This window comes from Ruditapes philippinarum, unplaced genomic scaffold (genome assembly GCF_026571515.1).
Source record: "Ruditapes philippinarum isolate M1 unplaced genomic scaffold, ASM2657151v2 ctg12589_1_1_1_1, whole genome shotgun sequence".
Taxonomy (NCBI): Eukaryota; Metazoa; Mollusca; class Bivalvia; order Venerida; family Veneridae; genus Ruditapes; species Ruditapes philippinarum.
Window position 1 is genome coordinate 7,243 of NW_026859890.1, and position 14,449 is coordinate 21,691.

At 36.7% G+C, this 14,449-nt stretch overlaps 1 protein-coding gene across 1 annotated transcript; it reads right to left on the minus strand.

Moving 5' to 3' along the window:
* Positions 1–7,020: 7,020 nt before the first annotated feature.
* LOC132758213 (uncharacterized) lies at positions 7,021–11,599 on the minus strand. The gene is made up of 2 exons (XM_060749769.1): positions 10,554–11,599; positions 7,021–10,216 (listed from the first exon to the last, which is right to left on the minus strand). Exons 1-2 carry the CDS (start codon positions 10,682–10,684, stop codon positions 9,760–9,762), a joined length of 588 nt encoding a protein of 195 aa, XP_060605752.1. The 5' UTR covers positions 10,685–11,599; the 3' UTR covers positions 7,021–9,759.
* Between the last annotated feature and the right edge of the window lie 2,850 nt (positions 11,600–14,449).

A 14,449-nucleotide genomic window follows, 5' to 3' on the forward strand; every position in this document is an offset into this window, starting at 1 on the left:
GTATCGACCAAAACGTGTCTAAGAACTGTGGAAAAAGCGCGAAAACCACTGAATTTATAGTAACACGGAGGAATACACTAAAATTGTGGCAGAGTTTTCAAAACACATTTTTTTTACACTTGTACACTTTTAATTTTCCACCACATTAGAATAGAAGACAAGATAGATAAAATGTTTCAGTTTATTTTTTCATCTGATAACAATAATAATTGTCTTCAAAGCTTACTGTAGAGAATAGTGGTTCCTCTCCTCGATATGTTGTGTATCGTATTCCTGTTTGTGTCCATACCTCTACTTTCATACGAAGTGTACGTCTCTCTTATTCCTGTTCCTCATCAGATATTTCTATGGGTTCTGAATCATAGTTGATTTCATCATAACCATCTCCATAATAACTTAATCCACTAATATCATGCTCAAAACTTTTACAATTTCCGTCTGTAGATGAATTCTCACTTTCAGCACTTTCACTGATTTCACTTTCGGTATACTGCATATTTACTTCACTATCATCAGTTAACAATTCCTTTTCACTAAAACCTGTATCATTTTCTTCTGTTTCAATTTCTTCTTTAGCAGTAAACTAATTTGGCTTTTTCCAATTCACCACATGTCACTTTTCTTTTTATTAACCAGGTTTTCAACGAAAACCGGGTTATTGTAAAGCCGAAGTCGGCGGGCGGGCATGAACTTTTGGTTTCCGCTCAATAACTTTAGTTTGCTTTGGCCTATTGACACCAAACTTGGTGTATGGATAGCTTATATCAAGAGGCAGCTTGGGATTGCTACCCAGGTGTCTGTGATCAAGGTCAAGGTCACTGTTACTAAAAATAGAAATTCAGTTTCCGCTCAATAACTTGAGTTTGCTTTGACCTATTGACACCAAACTTGGTGTATGGATAGCTTATATCAAGAGGCAGCTTGGGATTGCTACCCAGGTGTCTGTGATCAAGGTCAAGGTCACTGTTACTAAAAATAGAAATTCAGTTTCCGCTCAATAACTTGAGTTTGCTTTGGCCTATTGACACCAAACTTGGTGCATGGATAGCTTATATCAAGAGGCAGCTTGGGATTGCTACCCAGGTGTCTGTGATCAAGGTCAAGGTCACTGTTACTAAAAATAGAAATTCAGTTTCCGCTCAATAACTTGAGTTTGCTTTGGCCTATTGACACCAAACTTGTTGAATGGATAGCTTATATCAAGAGGCAGCATGGGATTGCTATCCAGGTGTCTGTGATCAAGGTCACTGTTACTAAAAATAGAAATTCAGTTTCTGCTCAATAACTTGAGTTTGCTTTGGCCTATTGACACCTAACTTGGTGTATGGATAACTTATATCAAGAGGCAGCTTGGGATTGCTACCCAGGTGTCTGTGATCAAGGTCAAGGTCACTGTTACTTAAAAATAGAAATTCAGTTTCCGCTCTATAACTTGAGTTTGCTTTGGCCTATTGACACCTAACTTGGTGTATGGATAGCTTATATCAAGAGGCAGCTTGGGATTGCTACCCAGGTGTCTGTTATCAAGGTCAAGGTCACTGTTACTAAAAATAGAAATTCAGTTTCTGCTCAATAACTTGAGTTTGCTTTGGCCTATTGACACCAAACTTGGTGTATGGATAGCTTATATCAAGAGGCAGCTTGGGATTGCTATCCAGGTGTCTGTGATTAAGGTCAAGGTCACTGTTATTGTCCCCCGCCTTTTCGAAGAAAAAAGGGGGATATAGAAATAGGCTCCGTCCGTCTGTCCGTCCGTCCGTCTGTCCGTCCGTCACACTTTCGTGTCCGGTCCATAACTTTGTCATTTATGAAAGGAATTTGAAATAACTTGGCACAAATGTTTATTATAATAAGACGATGTGTCATGCGCAACAACCAGACCCCTACCTCCAGGGTCAAGGTCACACTTGCTCATTCAAGGTCAAAATTGCCTATTTGAGGGTATATGTCGTGTCCGGTCCATAACTTTCTTATCTATGAAGGGATTTTGTAAATACTTGCCATAATTGTTCACAATAATCAGACGATGTGTCATGCGCAAAAACCAGTCACCTACCTTCAAGGTCAAGGTCACACTTGGAGGTCAAATATTAACATAGTCTGTTACAGGGTATATTTCGTGTCCGGTCCATAACTTTGTCATTTATGAAAGGAATTTGAAATAACTTGGCACAAATGTTTATTATAATAAGACGATGTGTCATGCGCAACAACCAGACCCCTACCTCCAGGGTCAAGGTCACACTTGCTCATTCAAGGTCAACATTGCCTATTTGAGGGTATATGTCGTGTCCGGTCCATAACTTTCTTATCTATGAAGGGATTTTGTAAATACTTGCCATAATTGTTCACAATAATCAGACGATGTGTCATGCGCAAAAACCAGTCACCTACCTTCAAGGTCAAGGTCACACTTGGAGGTCAAATATTAACATAGTCTGTTACAGGGTATATTTCGTGTCCGGTCCATAACTTTGTCATTTATGAAAGGAATTTGAAATAACTTGGCACAAATGTTTATTATAATAAGACGATGTGTCATGCGCAACAACCAGACCCCTACCTCCAGGGTCAAGGTCACACTTGCTCATTCAAGGTCAACATTGCCTATTTTAGGGTATATGTTGTGTCCGGTCCATAACTTTCTTATCTATGAAGGGATTTTGTAAATACTTGCCATAATTGTTCACAATAATCAGACGATGTGTCATGCGCAAAAACCAGTCACCTAACTTCAAGGTCAAGGTCACACTTGGAGGTCAAATATTAACATAGTCTGTTACAGGGTATATTTCGTGTCCGGTCCATAACTTTGTCATTTATGAAAGGAATTTGAAATTACTTGGCACAAATGTTTGTTATAATAAGACGATGTGTCATGCGCAACAACCAGACCCCTACCTTCGAGTCAAGGTCGTACTTGCACATTCAAGGTCAACATTGTCTATTTGAGGGTATACATGTATGTCGTGTCCGGTCCATAACTTTCTTATCTATGAAGGACTTTTGTAAATACTTGCCATAATTGTTCACAATAATCAGATGATGTGTCATGCGCAAAAACCGGTCACCTACCTCCAAAGTCAAGGTCACACTTGGAGGTCAAATACTTACATAGTCTGTTACAGGGTATATTTTGTGTCAGGTCTATAACTTTTTCATAGATCAAAGGATTTTGAAAATACTTCGCACAAATAGTCATTATAATAAGAGGATGTGTCATGCGCAACACCTGCATCCCTACCTCCAAGGTCAAGGTCACACTTAGAGGTAAAAAATTAACATAGTCTGTTATAGGGTATATTTTGTGTCGAATCTAGAACTTCTTCATAGTTCAAGGGATTTTGGAATAACTTGGCACAAATAGTCACAATAATAAGCCGATATGTCAGGTACAACACCTGCACCCCTACCTCTTAAGGTCAAGGTCACACTTAGAGGTCAAAGGTTAACAGAGTCTGTTATTTGGTATATTTTTTGTCTCGTCCATTACTTCTTCATAGATTAAGGGATTTTGAAAGTACTTGGCACAAATAGTCACAATGATTAGATGATATGTCATGCGTAACATCTGTGTCCCTACCTTCAAGGTCAAGGTCACACTTAGAGGTCAAAGATTTACGTAGTCTGTTATAGGGTATATTTTGTGTCCAATCTATAACTTCTTCATAGTTCAAGGGATTTTGAAAATACTTGGCACAAATAGTCTCAATAATAAGACGTTATGTCATGCACAACACCTGCTCCCCTACCTCCAAGGTCAAGGTCACACTTAGAGGTCAAAGCTTAACATGATAGATTTTTAAATTCCGTGTTTCATTTTATTTTTTTAACAAATTTATTGTTACATTTGCAGATCTAGCATTGATCATAATTTTGGACTGAATGTCCTGAGATCCATACCTCAATTTTTTGAAATAGCAATTTTATGCTTCATATAAAACTCCCGGGGCGGGGGACGTTGGTAACTCTGTTACAAATTCTTGTTAAAAATAGAAATTAAGTTTCCGCTCAATAACTTGAGTTTGCTTTGGCCTTTTGACACCAAACTTGATGAATGGGTAGCTTATATCAAGAGGCAGTTTGGGATTGCTACCCAGGTGTCTGTGATCAAGGTTAATGTATTTAGTTTTCATGTTATAACTTGAGTTTGCTTTGACCTTTTGACAATAAACTTGCTGATAGGCAGCTTTGGATTGCTACTTAGATATCTGGGAGCAAGTTCAAGGTCATTTGCTTACAATAGAATTTTCAGCTTCTACTCATTAACTTCAGTGTACTTTGACCTATTGATTGCTGTCACATCAAAATTTGGTCGTTGAAAACCTGGTTTTTGTTGCATTGCGGCGCTTCTTGTTTAACTTGTTTCCCTCATTAGTGGAATGTCCATCATGAGAAATGATTTCCCGCTTTAACTATATGGAGCGAGATTGTTATATAAGAAACATTTGGAGCAATTTAGAATTATGGAGCATGTCAATATGAACACAAATGGAGCATTAAAATGTTAAATCAACAAGTATTTCGTGGAATTCACGAAAAAAATCAATGAGCAAGAAAATTTCCACTGTATTGCTTATCTCATAATGTCACAGAACATGTTGGCATCTAAATTCTTTGATAACTCTTCTTAGTTCCAATAACATACCAGAAGTGTGAGCAACGCGTTTCTGAGATTTTTCTTCACAAGCCTTGCTGTAACCAGAAGGAATGCAGGGATGTAATTTTGTTTTCAAGTAGCAGAGGGATAACTGGGAGGACTTGGTTGCACAGGTGCAAACCCGGGTAATAGTATAGTCAATGTCCGGGGGTGGGCGGGTTGGCGGTCCGACAGGGAAAATATTTTCGTAACAGTTTTCTCAGCAACTACTTATCACAGCCTCTTGATATTTGACATACAGCATTGACACATGGTCCCATACTGTGGAATTCAATTTCAGTTCTGTAGCTCATCCACTTCCAGTTTACCGACTTTAAATTTTTGACATTAATGGTCAATGGTGGGAAATTTTTGTAACAGTTTTCTCAGCAACTACATATCACAGTCTCTTGATTTATAGCTTGCCTGATGAAATTTTACTTTTGACAATAAATTCCAAAATTGTCAAAAAAATTTCAAACATATAACAGCTTACTGCAGCCCCAAACAAAACGAAGAGACTTATCAACATAGTTAGTGTCTTTAAATTTTATCCTTAATAACTCATTGTGATTGATTGGTAATAAATAAAATGCATTCTTCAGATCCATTTTAAAAAGTTTGCAATTTTTGCCTAGACTCAGTATCATGTTTACAGCCACATCAAAATCGTTATCTTTCACTGAGTCAATATAGTTGTTTACAGACTCGCCTTCAGGAAATGATAAGTGATGGATTAACCTAAAATCACCCAATGTCTTTTTGATACAAGACCAACCGTTGAAATTATCAAGTTAGGTTATGGTTTTTCTAAAAAAGGACCGGCCATTCTGCAGGCCAAAATTTCCATATAAAGTTTTTTTCAAAACAATAATTGGATGTTGTAGGGCTGATCTTAATTTTTTGCTTTCCCTAGACAGTCTAGGCCCTGGATAATGAATAGCGAAGCCGGACGTAAAAGAACTGTCAATAAAAATAGGTACATCTTTACTTCAGTATATAGAGATATAGTGTTCTAAGACCTTAAGATTAATTGAAGTTACCGCTTAGCTAACAAGGTCAAAGTTCATAGGGGTTTTCTCTGTATTTACTCCTTTAATATTTCCTGTAGTTAGAGCCCTTATAGAGTCCCCAACCGCGGCCTCTTGAGGTGTTGCTTAGAAATTTCTCCCTTTTATATGGAAAGGGTAATTGATTCCTAGGTTAATCGTAGCGGAACTTATTAAAGCAGCTAAAAGCTGGATGAGGGGCTCCACATTCTGCACATTTATGCAAATATACATGCAGGCCATGTACAATTACCGTCTTTAAATTGATGGCAAACATTTTGGGAGGTTTGTCCAAGTGATGTTTCATAACGAAAAGGCCTGGTTCTTGTTTGAACACATTCCATCACATATCATTATTGATATTTGGTCAAGGATGTCAGTTCGAAAGCTTGACGAAGGCGGAATTGCTCATCATATTCACGCCAAGCAAAACCTTACTGCCTAGCTGAACATTCAAGAATTAACTATATAATGCAAAATTATGTGCACTTTGTCTAAATGAGATGATAGATACTGTATATCAATGCAAAAATTAGAAACACATCTGTCCAGCTAGATATATTACATACTCTGTCTTTACATTGCTTGGCACGAGTTTCTATTTTACCGTCAGGCCAAATAAGAAGGGGATTCCTGTTATAATAATCAGTTATTTTATCATACGAAAAAATGAATAACAAATAGTATAGTTTACACTTTTATTCAATCAACCTTAACATCAAAATGTTCCCAGATAATAAGATTGGAGAAATATGGCCACTTATATAACAGGGAATGCCATAAAGCAACTGTCATATGACGTAAATATTCTATCAGCTGAGAGTTAAAAAGATGTATGCAAATAACTGGCAAACCAACGAGCAAACACTGTGCGAATAGTATATTCAGCAAAACTGTTACGAATAAAGCAAGGTAGACTCACGGGAAAACCAAAGCAAGCGTAACAGAAACAAGGCAAGCTAGGATTGCCAGACTACTTGTCATTTGGGCAAATCCTAAAAAACGCAACTTGACTTAAAATATTTAAGTCCTTCTTGGCAAGCGCACAGTACTCCAGGCTTGATATATGACCAAAACTAAAACTATGAATGACAAGTTATGAAAACTAGTCGTATTTGCCCTGAAACCGACGGGAATGAGGACATGACCCCGCCACCGATATCGGAGAAAACACGACCAGCAGATAAAAACTTTATGACACAAAATGCAATGAAGTTTTGGTTCGCCTGATAAACTCTCAGCTAACAGAATTTTTCCGCCACAATAAATTTATTCAAATTTATCCCCCAAAAATTCGAAACTATTTTATGCAATGTTTATTTTTTTTAGAAAGGCGTCCTTAAGATAATCTAAATAGAACTCAAGGCCCACATCATTTAAGTAGATACTGTCCTCACGCCAAAACCCAGTGGCTGAATCTATATCCGGGGATATTATATCATGTTTGCCAGAAGAGCGAACCAAATATCTCCCCCAGCGATTAACTCTCCTTCTTTTATTTTCAATGGTCTGCAAGCCATTAAGTGCGCCAGGCCACACACGTCTCTGGAGGATATTAATCCAAATAATTGTAACAGTTGAAAAGGCTGTACGCAAATACCTCACCTCACGAGATTTGGAACATGGATTTAGAGGTCAGGTCATTCCCGCCAAGGTGAATTGCAATAATTTCTGGTGGGGTTGAAAGCAGAACTTGAGCTTCAATGGTACGACGGAATGACAGCCATCGAAGACCCCTAACAGCCCACCAGGCAATCACCTTACCTGGCAGTGCAGATTGGTCTTTCCAGTGGCTTAAGCTCGTATACCAGCCCAGTACGGGATCGAATCCCCAAGAACCCACACATCTAAATAGAAGAAAAGTACAAATACATCACAACAATTTACTTAGGCGCTCAACCATACCAAATTGTTCCAAATGCTATGAACTGAGAGCTTTGACGACAAATAACAGTATTTTCTTGAAAAATAAATGTAATTATTGACAGTCGTAAATAATTCTTTATAATTCAACGGAACCCTGTAATAAAATTATTTTTTAAGAATATTCATTGACTCCGTCAGGGATTAATTGATTTTGCCGACTGGCCGAATTCCGCTAAATTCCTCTCGAGGGCCCCAACCACGCAGTCAATTTTTTCCCTCGTCGATATTTCGCCCTGGCCAAGTGCCAAATTCTGCAGGCCAGCCAATTGTCCCCTTGACCACTTGCCATGATCTGAAAATTAAACATTACTTACAAATTGGTTTCTCTGCAGCGAAATTCTTCTACCATAATTATGATCCCTCTGTGCCATGAAAAAATATCTATTTAGATCTATAGCAATATTGATTACAATCTATTTAGATCTATAGCAATATTGATTACAATCTATTTAGATCTATAGCAATATTGATTACAGCGATTCACGCTATCTCGAATGAAAAGCTATATGAACTTGAAGCATAATAATGGAGACGCAAGTTTCAGTCTCAGGTGTTTCACGTCAACATAATTCATTCGGCGTTTCATGCCGATTATGAGCATTCAAAGGTGGATTTCATTGTAAATTGGCTTTTCACATCGAAAATAATAGTTTCATATCTAGCCCAGGTGTAATTATCTGGAAAATATGAGCATTTATTAGGCGTTTCATGCGGTGTTCAGCTCGATCTTAATCAAGTTATATGTTGCCAACAAGAATATTGTCGACTTGCGTTTAACGCTGCCCAATAGGATCGAGTTATCGGCAATAAATACCAACGTGAAAATATTGTCTAGAACCTAGACGACATTGATGACTCTTGTAGAAATATTTGTTTTCCAGTAATATTTTTGCTAATTTGGAGGCATGTGGCTTTAAGCTGAGTGGCTAGTACCGGTATTCATTTTAAAAAGGGAAGATAATAAATACCTGCTGTAATGATTTTATTCTTTCTTATTCATTGAAAAATCAATTATTTAAAATATACTGTATATGCATATATACATGTACAAAACAACAACACACACATTACATAAAAATGACCCTATGCTTCAATAATGTCATTTTCACATACAGTATTTCTTGCATTTTATATTGTCAATGTAACATCTCACTTTGAGCTTAAATAGCTTTATCAGTTATACTTTGTAAATTGGCTCCTTGAAATTACACACAGCTGAACATACACCAACAATTTCATCAACACGATCAATCAGTGAAATTGGCAGTTCATTTGACAAAATTCTGAAATTTTTTAAGCGCCTTATGACTTGTTCAATGAGCATCCTGTGGTTAGCTATCTTTTTGGTCTTTTCTACACCGGCACTTGACATCTGTGAATGTCCTCTCCTTCTTGGGGGTACATACAAGGTTATATTCCTATTTGCACAGTCTTCAGAAATATTAAATCCTTTATTGGCCATGATCATAGAATTAATTGGAACCAAATCCAGGTAGCCACAGTCTATAGTTAGAGCTTTATCTGATGTCCTCCCTAAATATGCTGGACTTGCATAAAGGATTAAACTATTTGGTGAACAAGCTATCAGTAACTTCAAAGTATTATGGTGTTTATAATCGCTCCAGGTGGCACTCTGTAAGTACAAGTCCTTTGGGGTCTCAATGAAGATCTCAGTGTAACAGTCAATTATAGAATGTAAGTCACTAAATTTTCTGAACCGTTCGGGTTTAGATCCAATGAGCTCATCAGGACTTGGCATGACATTGTATACTTATGATTTCAAAATAGCATAAGATGCACGTAGCCATGCTAAAGATGTTGTGGAAACAAGTGACTCTGAAATGTCGAACCTTTTGGCCAAATCTTTGTTCAGTAAACCAAGCCAAAGTTTCATAAACATTAATAAAAAATTTGCTTTTAGATGTCATTTTTCTCTTTGGACCAAATTTAACAACATTCCCAACAGTGCGCACACGTTTTAGGGCAGCCACGGCACCAGTCCACCTTCGAACAACAAGTGGAGCAATCTAATCATGTATATATTGAATAAACTAATATTAGTTAATCCAGTGTGGAATTTTACATCATCACTTGTTCACTGTACACAGTCTGTAAGTTTAACCTATTGACCTTATCCTTCAAACTCTAAACATCTTGTGTCAGTTTTTCTGTCTTATTTTTCTGTTTTAACTGCTTAAACAGGCCTATAAGAAGTAACAACAAAGGCACAAACCAAGGTATCCCAGCATTAACTTTTGGCAGATATTCTTCTGGTGGATCCTCGAACAAGGGTGTTGCTACATACTGTTCAAAGTATTCATCACTCATGTTGTACTTATCAATTTTTCTTTTTTTGGTAAACACAGGTCTTGTTGCTTCAAAGTTGGACATTCTTTTCCCTCCTTGGTTAGCACCCTCATAACCCATTTCAAGAGTTGGTAAAGGATTTTGTAGTGTTGGTTCCCCCTCAACAAAATGTCTTGAACAAATACGACTATCTTTTGGTGGTGACCACAATTTTGCACCATTTGACCGTCCAACCAGTTGCTTCCACTTTTCTCTCACAGCTGGTCGACTCTTTTTTGATGGAAATGTGAACAGCCTGAAATATAAAGTAAAATTATCCATAACAATTAACTGTCCATAATTAAATAAAGTTCACATGAATAAAATAACAAGTTTCCACCTAAACTACGCTGCGTTATTTTATAATCCCATCAAAATTAGTGCACAACCGTTTGACATATTTACTTTGCTTCAGTAAAATTTCTTGCCATTGCCAATGACATGTATTTCAAGAAAAAGTATGTTTAAAAACTAAAGCTTCAAAAATGATTTAACATTTATATATGATTATAATCAAGATTTTATACTCCTTCTATATGTGTACACATAAGTAACATTATTTCCCCACCCACCGCTATTTTTTATGTTTTTACCTGAAAGGTTCTGAACATTTGCAAAATCTTTCCCCATGAATACTCCCATGAACGCTGCATAATTGCTTTCTCCATTTCTTTAGCCAATAGCCCCCATTTGAGCAATTCTGAACAGCACATGTCAACGCCATATAGAATATTCTATGTTTCGTGTATGTTTTCAGTGAAATTTTATTCACAAATCAAGAACGACAACTCTTGCGCGACTTCTTCCGTCGCACATGTGCACTGAGGTCCACTGTCAATACGTGTATTCATTATGATTAAATAAACGGACTACCCAAGAATCATTGTTGATACTGAAATAAAAGTATTCCTCAACACTCCTGAATTTTATAACAATTTTAAACTCCTTAAATACTTAAAAATAACACTTTTCTTGAGATTGTAAATTTTGTGACTGATAAGACTAAGTCTTAGCCTCATTATGATATGCTATGGTCGATGCCTGTCATCTCTCTATGGGGCCCCATAGGGGAGTTATGTGGGAGACGAAATAGCAAGATTAATATATTCTCCCTTAGCTATTTGTTGTTTAACCACTGAAGGCACATGTGCCATAATATCATCATTCGACAACTGCATATATTCTAAATTTGAATTAGAATGATTTATTACACCTTTGATACTTTGACCAACTTGGCGAGGTATCAAGTCATTTACATAATCGTGGTTTGCTGTACAATGGCAATAACATCACATTTCAGTCAATGTGTTACCATGATAACTTGTAGAAACATTTATTGATGCCCTGGCCGTAAGCCGAATTATTGGCATTAGCCAAATTATCAGCATTAGCACTTGACATCGTGCTCAAATTTCCACCACACCCTAATGACTCATTTACTAGTAAAATACAAGATGATGTAATTATTTCATCGAAATCAATAATTCTAGAACCGGATCTCGTAAAGTTACATGGATCTGGCTGTAGCAAACAAATTTTGATCCCCCTGTTCGTGTGTACGTTGGCTAACCACCTTTCTTTTTGTTCTCTGCCACGACCCGGCATGATTAAACTTTGAACACATGGATGTAACCTGATTTAATTATGCTCCCCGAAAAAATTTCGGGGGAGCATATAGTCGCCGCCTTGTCCGTCCGTCCGTCCATCCGTCCGTCCGTCCGTCTTTCCGTCCGTCCGTCCGTCCGTCCGTCCCCTTTTCTTGTCCGGGACATAACTTTGAAACAACAAGAGGTATCAACATGAAACTTTGTAGGTAGATAGATCTCATTGAGTAGGTGTGCAGTGCACAAGAACCGTAACTCTGCCTTGCCTAATTTTTGAATTATTCCCCTTTGTTTATTTTTACACTTTGAACTTTGTCCGGGACATAACTCTAAAAGTATAAGAGGTATCAACATGAAACTTTGTAGGTAGATAGATCTCATTGAGTAGAAGTGCAGTGCACAAGAACCGTAACTCTGCCTTGCCTAATTTTTGAATTATCCCCCTTTGTTTATTTTACACTTTGAACTTTGTCCGGGACATAACTCTAAAAGAATAAGAGGTATCAACATGAAACTTTGTAGGTAGATAGATCTCATTGAGTAGGCGTGCAGTGCACAAGAACCGTAACTCTGCCTTGCCTAATTTTTGAATTACCCCCCTTTGTTTATTTTACACTTTGAACTTTGTCCGGGACATAATTCTAAAAGTATAAGAGGTATCAACATGAAACTTTGTAGGTAGATAGATCTCATTGAGTAGAAGTGCAGTGCACAAGAACCGTAACTTTGCCTTGCCTAATTTGTGAATTATCCCCCTTTGTTTATTTTACACTTTGAACTTTGTCCAGGACATAACTCTAAAAGTATAAGAGGTATCAACATGAAACTTTGTAGGTAGATAGATCTCATTGAGTAGGTGTGCAGTGCACAAGAACTGTAACTCTGCCTTGCCTAATTTTTGAATTATCCCCCTTTGTTTATTTTACACTTTGAAATTTGTCCGGGACATAACTCTAAAAGTATAAGAGGTATCAACATGAAACTTTGTAGGTAGATAGTTCTCATTGAGTAGGTATGCAGTGCACAAGAACCGTAACTCTGCCTTGTCTAATTTTTGAATTATCCCCCTTTGTTTATTTTACACTTTGAACTTTGTCCGGGACATAACTCTAAAAGTATAAGAGGTATCAACATGAAACTTTGTAGGTATATAGATCTCATTGAGTAGGTGTGCAGTGAACAAGAACCTTAACTCTGCCTTGCCTAATTTTTGAATTATCCCCCTTTGTTTATTTTTTACACTTTGAACTTTGTCCGGGACATATTTCTTAATGTATAAGAGATATCAACATGAAACTTTGTAGGTAGATAGATCTCATTGAGTAAGTTTGCAGTGCACAAGAACTGTAACACTGTCTTGCCTTCTTTTGTAGTTATTGCCCTTTGTTCATTTTGACACTTTGAACTTTGTCTGGGACATTATTCTAAAATTATAAGAGATATCAACATGAAACTTTGTAGATAGATAGGTCTCATTGGGTGGAAGTGCAGTGCTTAAGAATCATTACTCTGCCTTGCCTTATTTTGAAGTAATTGCCCTTTGTTTATTTTTACTTTTTGACTTTTGTCCTGGACATTACTTTAAAACTATTAGAGATATCAACATGAAACTTTGTAGGTAGCTAGATATAATTGGATAGAACTGCAACGCTTCAAGAACCTAAACAAAGCCTGGTGTAATTTTGGAGTTATTGCCCTTTGTTCATTTTTTTTATACTTTCCTGTGTCCAGAACCTTCTCGGGGAGCATCACCCGGTTCAACCGGTTCTTGTTAAGTAAGTAGCATTAGGACAATGCAGATACCGTTGCATACACAAATTTATATACCTGTCTCCGATTGTATCCTAATATTAAAGTCACGTGATATGCAAGACCCGCAACTCAGGTACCATCAATACCAACAAGGCTTCTTGTGCAAAAATAAATAATATTATTTATATTGAAAATAATGCTTGGGGTCATATGTCATTCAAAGATAAGTTTACCAAAGATGTGTTATAAAGTAATTTTAGTTTATACAAAGTTACTCTAGTTCAATTAAGTTGAAGCTTTCAGCTTAAAGAAAAACTTTCCATTCTGTTGCTCAAAGTAGCCAGTACTAAACAATCATCTCAAGGGAACAACAGCTTAAACCTGAAGGGGTTCCAACAGCCGCAGCTTGTGTTTTAAGCTAAGGTACCATTATACACCTAAACAGCAATGTAAATGGTGAGATAAAATAAAAATAAATTGACAAAGTACTGTAATATGTTTTTATAAAGTTTTTGCATTCTTTTTCAACACATTCATAATGTCGTTATTTCACCAGTGTATCATGCCTCCACCTTTTTCCCTTTCTTTACAAAATATTAACAAGAAAAAGCATTGATGCGAAGCATCAAAGGGCGTCCAAAAGGATGTTTAAAAGTAAGTAATGTACCAACCGATAATAAACTAGGATGGCAGATCTTGTTAGTCAGATATACTTAAAGGTAACGTTTCAAAGGTTATTGTGGCCAAGTATAAACACAATATTATGACAACTTAAAAGGCAAAAATATGCAGGTGGCAATGACGATACGACTGTTAACAAGACTTTCTTAAAAGAAATAACTAAACTTTCGCAGGTTTGGTTATTGTCAAGCAAATGTAACTCTAGTTGTTCATACTGAACTTTCGCAAGTTTGGTAGGGGTGAAATATGAAATACATTTTCTTAGGAATATTCAGAACAGTAGTCAAAATTAACGAAATCTGTTTTATTATAAATGTAACAAAAATTGAAACAGTATATAAAAAAGTAAGTAATATAACATGCATTTATTTTCATGTAAAATTTAAAAAAAAAGATCTCTGTTAATACTGTAAGTTGAACACACAATGGAATGAACATTTGTGATGTTTTTC

Excerpts from the sequence above, each read along its gene's own strand:
- LOC132758213 (XM_060749769.1), bottom strand. The coding sequence starts at position 10,684 with ATGGCGTTGACATGTGCTGTTCAGAATTGCTCAAATGGGGGCTATTGG. Across the intron at positions 10,217-10,553 it reads AAATGTTCAGAACCTTTCAG|GCTGTTCACATTTCCATCAA; the intron begins GTAAAAACATAA and ends TTTATATTTCAG.